This window comes from Trachurus trachurus (genome assembly GCF_905171665.1).
Source record: "Trachurus trachurus genome assembly, chromosome: 21".
Lineage (NCBI taxonomy): Eukaryota > Metazoa > Chordata > Actinopteri > Carangiformes > Carangidae > Trachurus > Trachurus trachurus.
This window is the reverse complement of record NC_139899.1, coordinates 22431354-22450433: the sequence shown is the minus strand read 5'-3', so window position 1 is coordinate 22450433 and position 19080 is coordinate 22431354. Positions and strand designations below refer to the sequence as shown.

The following is a 19080-nucleotide window of genomic DNA, read 5'->3' as shown; positions in this document are numbered from 1 at the left end:
ACAAATACACGCATGTAAACCGGGAAATGTAGCTAGGAGCTAAGTTAAGCCGGTAATCACGGGAAATATTTTAGCATCAGACAGGATTAGTTGCTGTATTAACTGTTAGCCTGCTGAGCTAGTTCACGTTAGCTCACATTAGCCTCGTCGACGTCACGTCAACGACCGACGTGGCGGGGAAATAATAATAAATCACAATAAACATCGATGATCTACGGTGTTAAAGTTAAAATATAGCTATTGATAGCCTCGCTGCCGTTTGCGTTTTACCTGGAGGATTTTTGCAGGTACCCGCTTCGTGCGCGAAATGCAAATACGTGCCCCGGATGTGACGACACAGCAGGTGTTACGTCAAACTGCTTCCGGCTTCTTTCTTTCAGCGGTTGGCAAACAAACAGCGTTTCTCTTCCGGCGGTTCCCCCACCGACTGGTTGGGAGTGTAGATCAGGTTGGATACCACTCTCTCACTCAATAAAAAAAGAAAAGAAAAGAAAAGAAAAGAAAAGAAAAGAAAAGAATAGTAACAATACTGTTTTGATCCGGCTTCATGCGCGTCGTTCCAGGTCCTTGACATTTTCAACACTAAACGGAAACTCCTGATCCTCAAATTTTTTATAGTTTTTTTTTTTTTTTTTTTTTAATAAATGGACTAGCGTATTATAAGTTTATTTAAAAACAAACCAAAACAAGGTGATTATCTTTATCTTAATCCCCTAACCCTAGAATAAGAAAGAAAACCCAGATTACCTGAGTACATCAAGTTTGCCTGCCCTCCCTTCCTATGAACCAGTCTACCATCCAGTCCTCCCACTATGCTGGCCTGCTCTCCCTGCCTCCCTTGCCTAAAGGAAGCTTCCTTCATCAGCTGTCGTTAACATTTCCATGTTTCTCACATTCTCTGTTGTAAACTGTTTTCTTGTCTGTAACAACAACTATTGCACCGCATGTCTGTCCGTCCTGGGTGAGGGATCCCTCCTCTGTTGCTCACCCTGAGGTTTCTCTGATTTTTCCCTGTTAAAAGGGTTTTCCATGGAGTTTTTCCTCAGTCGATGTGAGGGTCTAAGGGCAGAGGATGTTGTTATGTCATGTGAAGCCCTTTGAGACAAACTGTTTGTAAAAACAGGCTATACAAATAAAATTGCCTTGCCAAAATTGCCTTTGTACCTCATACCCTTATCTTTAATTCTAATTTTAAGTGTTTTTTTTCCAACATTTCCACTGGTTTTATATCAAGTTTTTTAATTAATTAATTGAAGCTACTGAATTTGGATAAATGACCACACATTTTGTGCAGCAGCTACTGTTGATGTCTACATGTAGACAGGTTTAACAAAGATGGAAATCATTCAGCACTCTTCTGCTAGCTAGACAGGTTGCAACTTAAAAAAAAAAACTGACAAAGACAAATGAATTCATACGGAGTTTACAGTTTATTACCAAGATTTAGAAAACTTACAAACAAGTTCACAGCTTAAGGTCGTCAGGCACAAGCCAGTTTAGAGAAGACAAGACTGGCCAATTTTAGCTCCTGGCCATTCCCTTCTGGAAAGATATGACAGGTGAAGAGAAGCAACATCTTGAGAGTGAATGGCGACTTGCACATTATGAGTTACATTCATGTCAACGAGTTAAAAAAAAACAAAAGAAACACAACAGCTTGATTTGGTTTGCATATAGGGATACTGTTTTAAACAAACGCTTCAAGCACACACATCATGTCTTTCATGGTGAGATCATGAGCCAGCCAGCCAGCCAACCGCATCCGCTGAGTACTTCTCATCACCACGGTTAACAGTTAACTTCACAGAAATACAATGATGTAGCCACAAGCCATACAAATGTCTCCAACATGTGAAGAACACACGATGGGTTAGAGTTAAAAAGTACATCTTCTCTTCCTATGCAAATCCAGCATTGTTTCAATATTCAGATTTATGAAACCAGTGAAAACACACTGGAAAAACCATTTTACTCCAAGTACAAAGGTTGTATGAAATATTACATTATCTTGAAGGGACATCTCACTTGTTAGTCAAAAAAAGAGATGCATAGGCTACTTATTGATTGCCATAACCCCAGAAAACATCCTCTGGAGTCAGAGTGACACTGAGAATCAACAGTTAACCTCATATGAAGTGCTTTGGCCACCTTCTGATTTCCATGTCGGAACCACGTACAAACAATTAGAGTGAGGGGATTTACAATTTAAAGACAGTTACTAAGAGTTCACTACATGTAAACAATACAAGAGGTAAGCCCTCTACATACATATTTTCTTTTAAAACTTTTAACAAGGATCTTTAAAAACATTATTTACATGTTATAATAACAGAGTTTGGCACTTTTTTTTTTTTTGCAAGAGACAAGAAAAAAGATACTACTGAACGCACCAGACTTTGTCTGTTTTTTTTTTGTGACAGCGCAGTAGTGGATATTTCACAGGTCAGTTTAAGTGGCATGGGACATCAGAGAGTATTTATTCGCCTCGTTTATGCGACTGAAGTATGAGGAGTGCAACGAAACTAATCAGTTCCAAAAATCATTAAAATGTTTTGTGTTTCAACATGATAGTTATGTTTACTGCTGTCAATATTTTAAATCTAGACTGATTGAAGTGCAACAACAAAAAACACAATGTGTAATCCTTGGACAAGTAGGAGAGGTCAATGGCAAAATCAGAGGCCTGGTTTCAACGGGACATGTAAGAAACAGTGAAGAATTGTCTGCAAAAACTCTTACACATGGAAATTCACATATGTATGGAACTGAGTCTTATTATAATTTCAAGAAGAACCAACATGAAAGCGGATTCATTCTCAAAAATTGCTACAGTCACCACTGTTTGGGGTTGTGATGAGTAGATTCTACATCAAGTACCTTTCCTGCCCTTCAGTTAGTGTAACTTGTCTCTTAAAGAGCAAGTACAGGTAAAAACGTACTGTACATACTATCATCAAATACTGCCATGGGTTTTGTAACACTATGTCTTAGTATGCGTCCGCAAAGTCAATAACTGGCGGATGCAGCACAAGTGTCACAATCAAGAGGGGAACTCATCACTTCAACGTCTTAACGTGTACTGCAGTTGACCTTGTAAACATAGCAAAACAAAAAGTGGAAAAAGGTAACACAGTGAAATCAGAGTCGCTCATTCTTCATGATATCTTCAGGGTGCTACCGTAAGTCTGTTGCACGACCACCTGCACGTTGTCCAGGATGAAGTCAAAAGCCATACTCCAGACGGACTCCAACGACTGCTGCATGAGCCTGTGAAATAAGAGATGAAGATGCAAAAGGAGGAATAAATGAAAACAAAAAAAGCATGTGGCGGGCAGAGGAGTGGAGCCAGAGCAACTGTACTACTTACCTTTTCATATATTTTATAATCAAATCCAATCGCTCCAAATCTTTGTCCTCGATCAGATCAGTGCAGTATTTGACCACTTGCAGGATGTCCTCCTCCATGGGTTCTGAAGAGTAAGTAATAGCGTTAAAAACAAATGTTTTTCTAAACAAAAAGCATCCCCAACTTATTCAAATCTGACAGATGTTATGAGACATTTAGAGCTGGAGAAAATAACATTTTTACCGAAAAATCAAGAAAGTTCTATACAATCTGGCAGAGATTTATTGATATAGTCTGATGGCAAATTTTAGAAGTGCTCTTAACCCTCAGTATAAGGAAATAAATGTGTTTTTTTGCTTTGTTTAGGGTTTCCCTTTTTTTGTACACATGTATGTGTATGTATATAAAATTTCTCTTTCGAATGAATCCCCTTTATCATATTCCATTGTGACCTGTTTATGTTTCTTTTTATTTTGAGATACATAATTTAATTGAACTATAATGAGCTTCATGTGTAAACGTGTAAGTGTAAATGTGTATGATGTTTATATTACTGCCTGTTGTGTATTATATTCAAAATGAGAAAAATCAATAAAGAGAGTTGAACAAAACACAAAACTTCTTCTGCACTCATTCCAAAAGCCATACTTTAGACATTCCTTGCTGTATACCTGTTATGGTGGTGACCCATTCCCGCAGGAGTGTTTTAATGTCCGTCAGTTCACAGGCTCCGGCTAACGCTGGAGCAGGACGAGGGATGAATTCTGGTTTTGAGGAGGATGTCGAGGGGCCGTTTTCAGTCTGGGAAGGGAAAATAAGATTTGAACCGAGTAGACACAGATAAACCTGCAAAACGAGCACAGACTCTCTTAATCTTCACGTGTAGCTGGCGTGACAAAATGTATGAAACCGTGTTTACTCTCACCTTGACTGTGTTAACCGGTTCCCATGGTGTTATATGAGGCGGAAGGCTTTTGGCAGGGCTGTTTGTTGTGTGACGCTTCTTCGTAGGGGAAGGTCCTTTTTTCACGGGACTCACTGCATTTTTTCGCTTGTAGCGCCGCTTCACACGGCCGATGCCGATTCCTGCTCCTGACTGTTTCAGCTGCAACAGTGGATTCTTCTGTTCCACTGCAGAGAAACAAAGATGACAACAGTTAGGTGTAAAAGAGAAAACGCACGCGGATTATAAGAGGAAAAGACAAAGGTCATTTCTTTGCAGCTAGTAATACACTTGCTGGACTTACATATTTTTGCCTGAGGCTGTGCATTTGTTAGACGGTTATAGGCAGACTTCAGTTCTTCCTGGAGCTCTTTGGGAAGTGCAGCAAAGACATCTGGATCCACCTGTAGACAGAAGAGTCACAGAGAAAAAATGAAACCGACTGTCAAGTTGCAACTTATAAAATCAGCTTTTTCAGCATATTTTGTGGAGCGCTCATGACTGTGACATACTTTGGCATATATGTTGTGTTCAGCAAAGCCAAAGCAAAGCTGACCAAATAACGTCTCTAATGTCTGCTGACACTATATAAAACTATAGAAAAAGTAATTCTGAATCTGAATCTGAAAAATCGTATCTATTTGTTACTATTTGTAAACATCAAAGAAGTTCTAGCGATGCAAAATGTGAAAATTTTCCTTGATATGTCTCAATCGGATGCATCTCTACCTGTGAGAAGTTCGGTAGTTCCAGTACGATTCCCGGACTGTCTGGCTGGTTTGGAATATGCAGAAGCAAAGCTCCTACAGGTGGAGTGTGCAGCGCAGGTCGAGGAGGTGAGGGCGGACGAGGCTTCAGAGAGGGAGGCTGTGGAGGAGGAGCGGAGGGCAGTGGACTGGGTGGACGCAGGTTGTTTTGTCTCCCGTCCCGATTGGTCCATGACTGCTCCACCTGTTCCCTCAGCTCTGCCGGCAGGGCCTCCAACACAGAACGATCCACCTGGGAAATGATAAATCAAAACAATTCCATTAAACTGCATCACTGATCAGCTTTCCCTTACATTTTGGCAAATTCACCTATCACCATAACCCCTATAGTCAGTAGGCAGTAGGTTCATTACCTTTAATTATCGGTGCATGTTGTTTTGAGATCCGCGGGGCAGAGACGTGAGCTGCTCAGTGAACACAATGGAGGTGAATGGTACAGGTCCTCTGTCCCTCATCAAACTCATCAAATACACAATCCAACACTCTTGTGGAGAAGTTGTGACCTGCACATTCACCACACTATGAAATAATCATGTACAATTATGTAACAATACAACACATGAAGCAAATACTTGGAACTATTTGTGCTTTTGAAATCACTCCGCCCAGCAGCCATGTCTGGAAAGTAGTTCTGGCTGCACATTTGCCTCTAAAACAACTCTGTCTCGTAACGTTACATTATTATCTCATAGCGTGGTGAATGTGCAGGTCACAACTTGTCCACCAGAGCGTTTTGGAGTTGTTGGATTGTGTATTTAATTTTTTTTTGAGTTTTGAGGGACAGGGGACCTGTAGCCTACCATTCACGGTAGTGGAACAAACTACCAGCAGAACTGAAATCAGCCCCAACTGTAAGCACTTTTAAATCCAGGTTAAAAACATTTCTCTTTTCACGTGCTTATAGCTGAGAACTTAAAACTTTATCTATTTTCTTTTCTTTTACTTGTATTTGCTCTTGCTTTTAACCCTGTTTTTAGTGTTTGATTTTATTCTGTCTTATGTCTTTTTTTTTTTTTTTTTTAAATGTTTACTTTTATTTGCTCTTGCATTTAACTCTGCTTTATTGTTTTGTTTGTTTTTATTCTGTCTTATGCTTCTTTTTTTTTTTAAATGTTTTGTCTTTATGTAAAGCACATTGAGTTGCCTTGGTATGAAATGCGCTATATAAATAAAGATGCCTTGCCTTGCCTTGCCTCCATTGTGTTCGCTGAGCAGCTCACGTCTCTGCCCCACAGATCTCAAAACAACATGCATCGATATTTAAAAGGAAATGAACCTACTGATATGACTATAGGGATTATGGCAATAGGTGAATTTGTCCAAAATGTTGAACTATCCCTTTAAGAGTTTCATGCACTTACCTGTGAGGGGGAGGGGACTTCGATGCTGAGGTTGAGACGTGTCCGTGAGTGTTTTGGAGTTCGTCTGCTCGCCTGCTGGTCTGTGCTCGTCCCTGGGACCGGCTCAGGAGGGGACAGAGGATGAGGAGAGGAGCCCGGTGACGGCGCTGTAGTCAAGGAAGTATTTTCCCGGTGTGCGCTGATGTCTGCAGCGCCTGAAACATTTCTTTTGTGGGATCGGCCACTCTTCCCCTGACCGAGCAACATCTCTTTGATGGAGCGTGTCCTGTGGGAGCCTGCCGAGTCCGGGGGGACGGAGTGGTTTCCCTCGAGGAGTTGAACCTGGATGCCGACTCCTCTCAGGTCCTGAACCTGCAGCTTCATGGCGTGGAACAGCTTGATGACGGCGGCGGCTATCAGTTGACCGCTGTCGGTGGATTGTGCGAGCATCACAGTCCTGGACGCAGGAGGACAGATAAGAATGAGTCCACAGAGAGCAGGGCTGTCGGAACGAACTTCGCTATTCGAACAGAATTTGATTTATTTTAAAAATGGGAACATTCGAAGGTGGAAACTGATGTTCGAACGTGTGCCTTCTGCAACGACGCAAATCAACATCGTGTGTTGCGACGGCATTGTTAACAAGATGGTGGGAAGCAGCGAGGGTAGTAGAGAACATGTTGATAAAACAAACTATTTTGTTGTTGTGCGCATACGAGCATCTTTTTAATTGCCAGTTTAATACGGCTGGGGCGGTGCGCCTACATGTTCCCACACGAGACACACAACTTTATTTTTTTTCTATCGATTGATCCGCGGACCACTTGTGCACAGATCTGTGGAGAGCGATCTGAACGGATCAACTGTGATCTGTTGCACAACTACTTATAATATTTTGTTTTCCCTTCTTGAATGTTTCATATGAGTTGGTAAATCTTAAGTGTGTTGCAAATGTTACATAACAGATTTGGTTGGAATGCCTTAGTGGGCGTAGGACGTAATAATAAGCTGATATAGGTGTATAAAATGAGCTAAAAAAAACAAAAATAACATTGAAATTCGAATATACTTTGAATATTTAACATAATAAGCATTAGATATTTGATTGAGCCCTAACGGAGAGGCAACGTCATGGATTAGCAACGGAAAGAGGAGATTGTAAAGACTTTCTTACCTGGCTAAATTGTCACATATCCCATGACCTCCATATTTAGCCGGTTCCAGCGGAGCTCCCACTTTGCGCACCATCATCTTAAGGGTAACTCTGCGACCCCGCACCCCTGCTTCTTGAAGACGTTTCTGCACCTCCATGGACAAATTAGTCAGGAAACTCTCTGCCTCATCAATCTGGGGAGTGGCAGAAGAACAGGGTTAGAGAGATGCAGGATGGGACTAAAAAAAAAAAAGAAGAAACTGCATTCGAGAGAGAGACGGCAGGTCTAACCCTGGTAAAGCGGATGTTGTAGTTCATCTCAGCGGAGACGGACTTTCTCTCCTTCTCGTAGCGGACAGGCCGGTCGTCCAGTCCTCTGCAGAAACGGAACAGGGTCTGTCCGGTCCGGGGTCCGAATTTCTTCTGTAGCTGAGATAGAGGCACCTGTTGGAGGTCCCCACATGACCTCACACCCATAGCAGCCAACTTTCTGCCCATAACAGGTCCAACACCTGGAAAAAGGATTTACATTAATCTTTCAGTCATCTGTTTGTGTCACTGAAGAAGCTATCTGCAGTAAAAAGGTCTCTTCTCCCCCCCACTGAGAAACACCAGCGCATCGTGCTGCACCAAGACTCAGGCAGTGCACTGTTGTGAATGGGAACGATTGATCAGCGTATTTTTGCCGCCTACGAGAAGCCCTGTCTCAAAATAATACACCAGTTCAAGAAAACGATAAAAAGTAAAAATTTACAATGCATCAACTGGTCGGACAAAATAGGCCTTGTGACACGCTGCATCAATTCGCCTATCAGCTGTTTGGGTCTCAGCTGTGAGGAGAGTATAATGAAATATCACAAAGAGGAATACGGTGAAAGCTGTAAGGGGACCGTAAAATCTGTCGGATCATCTTCTAAGTATTTAGAAAAGTTGAACTACACTCTGGGATAGCAACCACAGTTATGACACTAAACAGTTAATAGGTGGATTGATACAGCACGTCGCAAAGCCTACCTGCATATACCTGCGAATACTGAGTGATTTGGTTAGTTCCAGATAAACTAACTTTTTTCTGACCAGCTAATGCATTGTACATTTTTACTTTAGATCATACTCTTGAACTGGTGTATTATTTTGAGACGGGACTTCTCATAGGTGGCGAAAATATGCTGATTAATCGCCCCAGATTGACAACTACTTACTTCCTGAGTCTCGGTGCAGCAGGATGCGCCGGTGTTTCTCAGTGGGGCAGAGCAGAGACCGTTCTACTGCAGATATTATACCTAATGGCCATTTGTACCTCATATAACCCCACTTCAAAAAAACTGATCTCTCTCTTTAAAAACAGTAGATTAATGAACGGGACCAGCAGATGGTGCTGTATATCTACCTGGTAAGCTGGTCACCGGCAGCTCTCTGATAAAGTCATCCACTTCTTCAGACTTTAGGAAGTGCTGTCCATCTGGTTTGGCCCGTCGGGTTGCCAGGCGGGCCAAAAGGATGTTGGACCCTGAACCGATGAGGAGTCAGATTGAATTTGTAAAGTCTCTAAACATTATCTTGATTTATTTTACAACACAGGATGAACATAAACTCACCCATGCCCACTGAAGCACAGCATCCTGTTTTCTCCTTGATGTCTGCTCTGATAGCTCTGGCCAGATCTTCTGGGCTGATGCCCAACTCGGCAAGCAGAGCAGAGCCGTCGATCAACACTTCATCACAGCTCAGTGCCTCGATGTCGTGGGTAAAACTGAAAAGAGAAAAATCAGTGAGATGGCGGGTGTCTGGTCGTTTTGCATGTAAACGACAGGAGAAGTAAGTGAAGGTGAGCTGCTCTTACCTAGCCAGTATCTCGTACATGGTGAGAGCCACTTCTTTATAAGCTTCGAAATCATACGGGACGGACTGCAGCGAGGGACACAACTGTTTCGCTTTGCCAAAAAACATCCCGTTCCTCACTCCCGCCTGTCTGTGAGAGACATCCTGTTTATTAATTTTGGCTTTTTACTAAACACAGACATGCTGTTCCAGAAAAATCCACACAATGAACGTGTGTGTGTGTGTGTGTGTGTGTGTGTGTGTGTTTATATCTTACCTCGCCTCATAACTGCAGGATGCAATCTCGGCCATTGACAGTGCTGCAGCATCCTGGTCCAGTCCGTTGGCGTGGGAGTCGGGACTGTGTTGTGACGGGGTTCTGTGTAAATCGTCCTCACAACTCTCTGAGAGGCCAAACGAGGATACACTTGGTCAAGCAAGTTGCAATTAAAGGGATAGTTCAGACATTTTGACAAATTGGCCCATTTCCATAATCCCTATTGTCTTAGGAGTAGGTTCATTACCTTTAATTATCGGTGCAATACCTGCACATTCACCACACTATGAGATAATAACGAAACGTTACAAGACAAGAGTTGTTTTCGAGGTAAATTCATGCAAAACTGCTGATGCGCGTTCCTGTCGGAGGCAGCTTTTCGGCAAGCAGTCTCTGCATTTGCCTCGAAAACAACTCCGTCTCGTAACGTTCAGATCACAACTTGTCCACCAGAGCGTTTTGGAGTTGTTGGATTGTGTATTTGATGAGTTTGATGAGAAATGGAAACCAAGAAATCCCATGATCCTCCGTAGCGTAGCTCTGAGCAGCTCATGGTTCTGCTCCGCCGTTCTAAAAATAGCTTGCACCGACAATTATTGGCAGGTGGTGTTTGAGAGTCTGACCTGGTGCAGGGTGAGAATGTTTCCTCTGGTAGTACTGCTGCTCCACCTGAGGGTTGGCCCCGGGTCTCAAGGGGACTCTGCCTTGTCCGCGGTTACTCGTCACAGCTACAGGTTTTCCTGCAAGAACACCACACACACACACACACACACACACACACACACACATACACACTCCATGATAAGTAACAGGTGCCTGTAATTACATATGAACACAAGATTTGTACAGACGCTGCATAAGCTGCCTCACCTTTGAGGTCCGGCCGATGTCTGATCCCCACAGACACAAAGAAACAGTCCATGTCCACATGAAGAATACAAGATTTGACATTTCCAGGTGCTGATGTACCTGACACACAAAGAGACACCAGACAATCAGTGGAGTTTTTCACATCACAAACACAATATATCATCTAATGTTGCAACATGTATCCCAAGAAGTCCCAAGAACTGATATTGACATTTTAAAGAGGAACTATGCAAGTCCGGTCGCTTTTCCACTGTTTTGCTAACCCTCCTCACGGCCATGTGCATCTGTTTTCAAGTAAACCGGTGAGAAATCAATCCATGGAGCGGTGGATAATGTTATTTATCATATACAATGTGTATATTTGTGTAGTCTTATCTGTCATAAAAACCAGAGATTACGGGTTACAGAGCGTGTTTGTGTTGCGGTGCAGCCAAGAGGAGAGCTGGGACCCCGGGTCGGCAGCTCTGATCTTGCAAGTTTGGTTTTCAGCCAAGAAACGCAACTTTAAAAGGCAGAGAGCCTCCATTCTCCCAATAACAAGTACAAGTCCTTTATCTAACCATCACAATTACGGTAAAAATATAGCATAGTTAAGGTAAAAATCCTGCATAGTTCCTCTATGAGATCTTAAGACGAACGAGCCACCATGACAGTCAAATATACAGTTCTTTAACAAACAAAAAACAAATGCCAGTCTGAGTTTTAAATGAAAAGTGCCACTTCTTTTCCTACCTTGGCTTTCAGACGAGTGCGGCACCAGAGACTTTCTCAGTCGGTCTTTCCCAGGAAAGGAGACGGCCCCTGCTGCTTTCCGTTTGCTATGCAGTTCATTGACGTACTCGGAAAAGCCGGTTCTCCACGTGGAGATCTGGTGTAAACGTGAGTGAGAGTAGTACTCGGAGATCAAGTCCCCTGTCTGTGCCAGCAACTGTGTTGATGACCTCGACGATGATGATGATGATGATGATGACGACGACTTGTGCGAGGAAGGTTCGGGTTTGGTTGTTGTGTTGGTTGTGTTGATTGAGGCAGGATTAGATGAAAAGGCATTGTGGTGACTTCCATTCAGTCGAATCGGAGAATGCGACAGAGAGCGAGATGCAGGGGAGAGATGAGTCTTTTCAGGACTGGGGTCGACCTGAAGGGACGGCTGGGGCTGTTTTGGGTGGAGGTGGGTTTCGGTGGTAGGTTGGTAGGTGGGCGGTGTGAGAGGTCTGGGTCTCTGCTCCTTGGCTCCTTCTGAGGTGGACTGCTCCAGTAAGACAGGAGGGGACTGGTCAGATTGCTTTGGAGGACTGTGGGGAAATTCGTACGGGTCAGGTTTGGTCTGAGAGTGTACTGGAGGAATCTGAGGTTTGTCCACTGGACTCTTGACCCTGCAATCTGGCAGCTTCTTGTCAACAGAGGGTTCGTCTGTAACGGGAGACAAGTCCTCTGGCTTTAAGGCACCATTAACAAGATGAGTGTGTCCATTGGTCAGGGGGGCTTCCTTCACCGCCCGTGGAGGGAAAAGATCTTCTTTGCCACACTCTTGCATTTCGTTCATTTTTGAATGGCTCATCAAATCCAGTGAGGTCTGCAATCCGTTTCTGTAATGTAAAGGGATAATTAATTAAGTTATATGGGAAACTAAAAAGAGACAAAAACAACAGACAGATAATTCCTCCCTTTTGTTAAAGGGATAGTTAAACATTTTGGCAAATTGGCCCATTGCCATAATCCCTATAGTTTTAGCAGTAGGTTCGTTACCTTTAATTGTCGGTGCAAGCTATTTTTAGAACGGCGGAGCAGAGCAGCGAACTGCTCAGAGCTACGCTACAGAGGCTAATGGGATATCTTGGTTTCCCTCATCAAACTCATCAAATACACAATCCAACAACTCCAAAACTCTCTGGTGGACAAGTTGTGACCTGCACATTCACCACGATATGAGATAATAACAGAATGTTACGAGACAGAGTTGTTTTCGAGGTAAATGCAGAGACTGCTTGCTGAAAAACTGCCCCCGACAGGAACGCGCGTCAGCTGCATCAATCAAAGGTAACAAACGTACTGCTATGACTACAGGGATTATGGCAATGGGCCAATTTGCCATAATGTTGAACTATCCTTTGACTGTAACTGCACATACTCACAGTCTTAATTCCTCTTCCTTGCAGCCACTCAGCCGCATAATGGAGGAGGAGTTGGTCTGAGGTTGTGGTTGGCCTGCTCTCTGGTACTTGAGATTACAATGAGGTGTTTCAACAGGTGACTGTGTGGGCTTCGTGGGGCTCGGTTTAGACAGCGGGTGGATGTACGAAGGACTCCTGTGCCTGGGATCCATATTGAGGTGACCAGATACTAAATGACTCGGCTGAGGGTTGATGAAACTGACCGCAGGGCTGTGCTTGATGGACTGAGGTTGGATGTGGTGGAGCTGATTGTGGCTTGGATTAAGGTTGGTTGAGTTGGTCTGGAAGCTGGATGACGACTGCTCATGGCGCTGTGGCAGGTGCAGCTTTTGATGGACGCTCAGCTGCAGCGGCCCGTGGCTCGGTCCTGCGATCTCCGAGGTCTGGCGTAGAGTCACACCAGGGAAGAGCGGGCCTTTCTGCTTTGTGTACAGCTGGTACTGTAGGTAAGGCAGGAGACGCCCAGCCTTGACACTGTTTTAAAATGAACACACATTTTTAGCCAACATTGTAAAATAGGAGTTACCTAAATAACGTGAATGTTAAAGAGGAACTATGCAAGATTGTAACCTTAACTATGCTACATTTTTACCTTAATTAAACAGCTTTGGAGTAATTGTGATGGTTAAATAAATGACTTGTAACCCAGCTCTCGTCTCAGCCGCGACACAAACACACCCCGTAACCCATAATCTCTTGTTTATGACAGATAAAACTACACAAATATACACATTGTAAATGATTTATAACATTATCCACCGCTCCATGGATTGCTTTCTCTCTGGCTATGTGAAAAACAAATGCACATGGCCGGGAGGAGGGTTAGCAAAACAGCAGAAAAGCGACCAGACTTGCATAGTTCCCCCTTTAAAGCATGAGATTTACCACGCCCCCTGAACACACCTGTCTGTAATCCACTCTGGCTTGATGACCTTTTCCCCTTTGAGCTCCTGAATTTTGGTGTTGGGCAAGTTATTGGCGATGATGTGGGTGGTCTTGGAGCGAGAGTAGTAGACGTGGAACTGGCCGCCATGCAGCATCATCAGTCTGCGTAGCTCATCTGCACTCGGTTCTACAAAACAGGCAAGAAAACACAACATCAGGGAGACAAATAAAAAAAAAAGACAAGAAAAAAAGATAATGTCAGCTTACTGAGAGGAAGCACCTGCAGCAAAAAAAAAAAGCACGGTTCAGTACACCTGCTTCCATTATTTGCAATTTATGTCCACACGCCCACAGCCTCCTACGCACATCATGAGGGGTTGATTCACATTTACTTGTCAGAATATGTCACCGTCTTATCAACTCTCAGGAAAAGCAGCAATTTCATCACATTCACTCCCGGGATCAGCACGCCCAGGCTACCGTACCTTAACATCTTTAATCTGTGTGATTTAGTCCAGTATGTGCTACGCATGTCAATTGATGCACATCTAATAACGTGACTGGTTTAAATTGCACTGAAGAACTGCCCCACCTTTTATGTGAGATTTATTTAATGGGTCATTTTAATGTGACATTTTTAAGTTGTAAGTACAATGCTACTCCCCATTACACACTGGGTAGTGCCCAGTGACCTGACCACAGTGTTACAGTACTGTAAGTGTGTTAGGGTAGTCAGACAGCCATTGATTTATGGATTTGTACAAAACAACACAAGCACAGGAAACATAAAAGATACAGTCAGTTAAAAGATAAACAACGACCAGAAAGGATGTGAGAGAAGATAGCATACATTCATACTGCAGGGTCTTTGCTCATTGCACTGCATTTAAATTACTTTTTTCCCCCTTTTTTTTCCTTTTTGCTAATATCCAATTTATGGGCCAATTTCTGTATCAGTGAATCCAGTGATTATTATCATAATCACACCATTAAAATACATCAAGAACTCCTGAGATTTATTAAGGTTCTGTACAGCTAGAATTTCATTCAATATTTCTTTTAGACTACCAAATGAGGGGAGTGCAGTATAATTCAAATCACTGAGAAATTTTTAAAAAGCATGATTATTTATCTTCTGACACTCATCTTTGACATTCTCTTATCATTTACATTGCTGCTCTGTTGTTCATACTGTGAAGGACTGACTGAAGAAAGTGTACGCACGTCAAACTATGGATGTAGCAGGGTACTACCTGTGTATCCGTTGACATAGATGGACACTCCAGTGAAGATGGTGGAGCATAAGCCTTCCTTCTGTCTTTCCCTGGGGGCGTCAAGTTTAAACTGCTCATCCAGCTTGGAGACTTTGGCAGCCATGTAGCCGCCCTGCACACACACATACACACACACAAGAAGTAGAGCAGTGACAGAAGAGGGTGAATCACATTTGAGCACATCAAACAATATTACTGACACACATGCAAATATTTCTTTGGTTTATATAATATTTTTAAAAAACAAAACTAAGAGTTTTATCATATTTTTTGTTGTTTATGTTCACAGGCTAAAAACCCGAGGTGCTCTGAATGTTTTTTATTTTACATTATAATGACCCAATCGATTCTATGATCCTCAGGGAACGGTTTGTGTATTCATACAAGTTAATAATATTTTGCCAATTCAGGGCACAAATGTTATTATCTAGTTACTATCCTATTTATATCAGGCCTGCGTGGCTTATACAAATGTTTTTACAGGATGGTAGGAGTCGTATGCACCGCTCATCACAGTATCTGTGCAAGTCCAACATTTATCTAATTAACAAGTAGAAAGGAAGAAAATGAATAGTGTGGGAAATGCATAACCCTGCATTGTTGTGGTTATGATGAACTGAGCAGTACTCACCCTTTCAGCCCAACCATTGTCACCACCGGCGTTGGCTTTCTTCTTAGTCCACCCATCTCGACTCATACTGAGCTACCTGGAAGCACAAAAGGAGCCATTCAGCAACAATGAATTACACTCAGACAGACTCAGACGGCATAGGCTTAATGAATTGTAATTTATCAAATATGGTTATTATTACCATCCTATTGTACTTGGGGCGACCGGACCTTTACTGTAGCCGCACCCAGACTATGGAACAAGCCCCCCCCCGACATGTGCACCATTGCTGTCTTTTTAAATCAATTTTATTATTTTAAAATAGCTTTTAACACTTAAAACGGTTGTGCCATGTTTATTCTATGTTTTTATTATTGTTTCTGGAATAGCTCTTGCTACTGATTTTTAATTTATTTGTTGTTTTATTGTAAAGCTCTTTGGCAAAATGTAACGCAAAATGGCTTTTAACACTTAAAACTGTTGTACCATGTTTATTCTGTTGGTTGTTATTTTATTGTTTTTTTTTAATTAGTCTGTCATGTGTGTCTTGATGGTGTTTTTATGTGTCTATATGCATGTAAACCGGGGATGGAAATGTAAAAGCTATGCTTCACCCATCCCTGTTTCAAGCCAGGTATTGTTATTTTCTTACTGTACTGTTACTGTAATGATATGTTAGTGTTTATTCTTTGTTTTGTTTTGGTTGTTCTTGTTCTGTTAAAGGTCTTGTTGAATTTGTTTGGAATAAACTGAAACTAAAGCACTTTGGTCACCATTTAGGGCTGTTTTAAAGGGCTAAGCAAATAAATCTTCATTGATTGATTGGACTGATTGATTGATTGATTGCTATATTGTGACATTGTGGGGAAGTAAACACCCTCTGAGTGGTGTCCATTGTTTGTTTACAAGCCAAAAGACACACACTACTAGCAGTGACAGGTCATGACAGTTGTTATGTTATGAATTAATTATGCAGGACTAGTGCGACTACTGCATAGGTGTTAATGTGATATAAGTTGTCTGTCTTAAAGGGGGGAGGGGGGTGTTGTTGATATCAGTGTCCAAGGGCATGCCCGGACAGGTCCTCCCTCTCTCTCTCTCTGCCACTGACTGTCAGGTAGCTAACATTAGGTTACAACATACATAGCAGCCCCATGTGGCACCTCTCTCTTCCAATGCTAACATTGCATTAGCCTTGCTTAGCTTGGCTTGGCTTAGTTAATCATGCATGTCGCTGCGCCACGGCACGACGGTAAAAAGAAAGCATGTCAGTTCATGCAAGCAAAAGAAAAATACGAGTAGAAGTATGTGGTCTGCACTCCCTATAACAATGCTGGCAAAAAAAAAAAAAATTAGCCGTCAAACAATGGATAAGGTTGGTGTGACTCCTACGAAACTTCCGTGCGGTGCTAAATCGCGGTTGTAAACAAACAGACTAACAGTCCTGGGGAGGAAAGTCACTTCATTGTTTTTACCTTTTATCCTGTCAGACTGGGTTGTTAGCCACAGACTTCACTCTGCAGATACTGGCCAGCCAGCACACAACACAAACGTTGTTGTGTGCGCACTGATTGTTATAGACGAGGTAAGAACCAAAGGAAAGCGAAATGGAAATGCTCTCCTCCTCCTCCTCTCCTCCTCCTCCAGGCAGTTAGTTTTAGCTCCTGGTCTGGTCCCGCTGCTCCGGAGAAGAAGTCCGTGTTAGGTAAACCGAGATCCTCTTATTTTGTCATGCTGCCACGCCATGTCTCTCTCTTCAACGTTTTCTGCTCACCCCCCTCCAATCCAATCCTTCTGCTCTCCATTTCTACCGCCTGATCCCTTTGCTTTCTCTTCTCGCAGCGAGCCGTCAAAGTGGGCGAGGTGAACACACGGCGCTTCCGGTTGAAATATTTCAAAATAAAAATATTTTTGGATTTCAGTTCAACTAAATTGCTGCAGCTCACAACTATTCACATGCTTTTCTAGCAAACAGCAACCCTACTACACATGAGATTTTTTTTTTTTTAAACAAACAAGGAAGTGTCAAACCTGCAGTTCCTGGAAATGGTCGTATGGTGGAAAAAAAAAAGAAAAAGAAAAAAAGTTTGTTTTACAGCTACTTTCCGTTGTTGAATTTTTATGTAACTCACCACTTTTAATTTTATTCATATTTCTATATTATTTTTTGTCTATGAATGATTTATGGTTAAGGGGGCGTGGTCAGTTTGAGTGACAGGTGTGTCGTCGCAGTTAGCTAACGGCAGGTGGCTATCTCGGTCGGACAGATTAAGTAACGTTAGCCTGTTGTGTTGTTAATAGACAAACAAGAGGACGTCTTCTTAGCTCCTACTTTTTGGGGTGAGTAAAATTATAATATTTTCTTACTTATATGTTAGCATTAGCACAGATTAGCAGGTACGAGCGTCTGCGTTTAGCACACGTGGCTTGCTAGTTTAAGTTAGCTCATAAACAAGCTAACAAATTAATTGGCTTTGGGTTAGCGCCTTCTGGGCAGTTGCCCGATTGTGCTAACACTGAGCAGCCAAATTTGACCTTCAAAACCAGTCTTTAGCAGTGTTGGGCACGTTACTTTTAAAGAGTAATTGGTTATAGTTACTCGTTACTTCCCCTCCAAAATAACCAAGTTACCACACAGCGCGTCACAGAGCCTGTCTGTGCGGAAGTGAGTTGCTAAGTTCCAGATAAATGGCATTTAATTACTGACTAGTTCATGGACTGAAAAAAAAATGTTTATAATGTTCACGCTTGTTCACGCTTTTTACTGTCAGTAATGGTAAAGGCGTAATAACGGTAATAACAGTAACTTTATTGATTACTCCTTACTGAAAAAGTAGCGCGTCTATGGTTATTCCCATCACTGCTCTGACACAGCATAGTTGCTTTATATACATTTACTTTTGAAAGTGTGAAATCATTGTAGTTGGTCTGCACAGTGTCGTGTCTTCAAATAGATTTGGGTCTGTATCTTTTATTTTCAAAAACAAAATACGCTCAACTTCCGGGTGTCGTGTCGCTGCTTCTCATCCAGCTTGATGCAGCTCATCCCCGGCTTCTTGTTTTTAGCTTCAAGTTGTGCAGTAATGCCGCCACTGTGCGGGCAAGCGAGTCCGTGGCATCTGAATTGACTGCTTGAAAAGCTCCTGGAAAAAGCTCTGTACAGTTTTTTTTTTTTTGTCATTTTAAACCGCCCAGTCTTGATACTTTCACACCGGTTTCCTCGGACAAGAAGGAGACGACGAGTGAGCCGCGGGTGTGGAGCAGTTTGATCCCAAACTAAACGCATCATGCGCGCACTGGCCGATTGTTCACCTTTGATAACCTGCGCTGTCAATCAGGAGCGCCGACGGCCAGTGCGCCCACGCCGCCTGTTGAGACAGTAGATCCAGAGCAGTCTAGGGGTTTTTATTTATTTAATATATTTATTTATTTTTGTCTGCCGTGTGTGTGTACTGTCTGGCTCCGAGCTCGGCTGTCCTCAGACGGCCCGGCACACATAGGCAGCGAAGGGCCGTGACGCAGGGACACGTGCCGGATGAACGAACCAGCAGCTCAGGCTGTGTGTGCGTGTGTGTGGACATGGTGGTCCACTCCACATATCCACTACCCCCCTACCCCCT

General features: G+C 42.7%; 2 protein-coding genes across 2 annotated transcripts in view; both read right to left on the bottom strand.

Moving 5' to 3' along the window:
- txndc9 (thioredoxin domain containing 9) overlaps nt 1-19080 on the bottom strand; it is a 65174-nt gene that overhangs the window by 2663 nt on the left and 43431 nt on the right. The window lies entirely within an intron of this gene.
- Nucleotides 1453-17262, bottom strand: rev1 (REV1 DNA directed polymerase). Its single transcript, XM_083996128.1, has 21 exons — nt 16936-17262; nt 15482-15557; nt 14830-14962; nt 13595-13763; nt 12653-13165; nt 11250-12106; nt 10518-10616; nt 10271-10387; nt 9648-9774; nt 9393-9521; nt 9148-9302; nt 8940-9059; nt 7841-8061; nt 7571-7743; nt 6418-6853; nt 5019-5288; nt 4594-4693; nt 4272-4477; nt 4018-4147; nt 3368-3470; nt 1453-3267 (listed from the first exon to the last, which is right to left on the bottom strand). Exons 2-21 carry the CDS (start codon nt 15545-15547, stop codon nt 3156-3158), a joined length of 4236 nt encoding a protein of 1411 aa, XP_083852254.1. The 5' UTR covers nt 15548-15557; nt 16936-17262; the 3' UTR covers nt 1453-3155.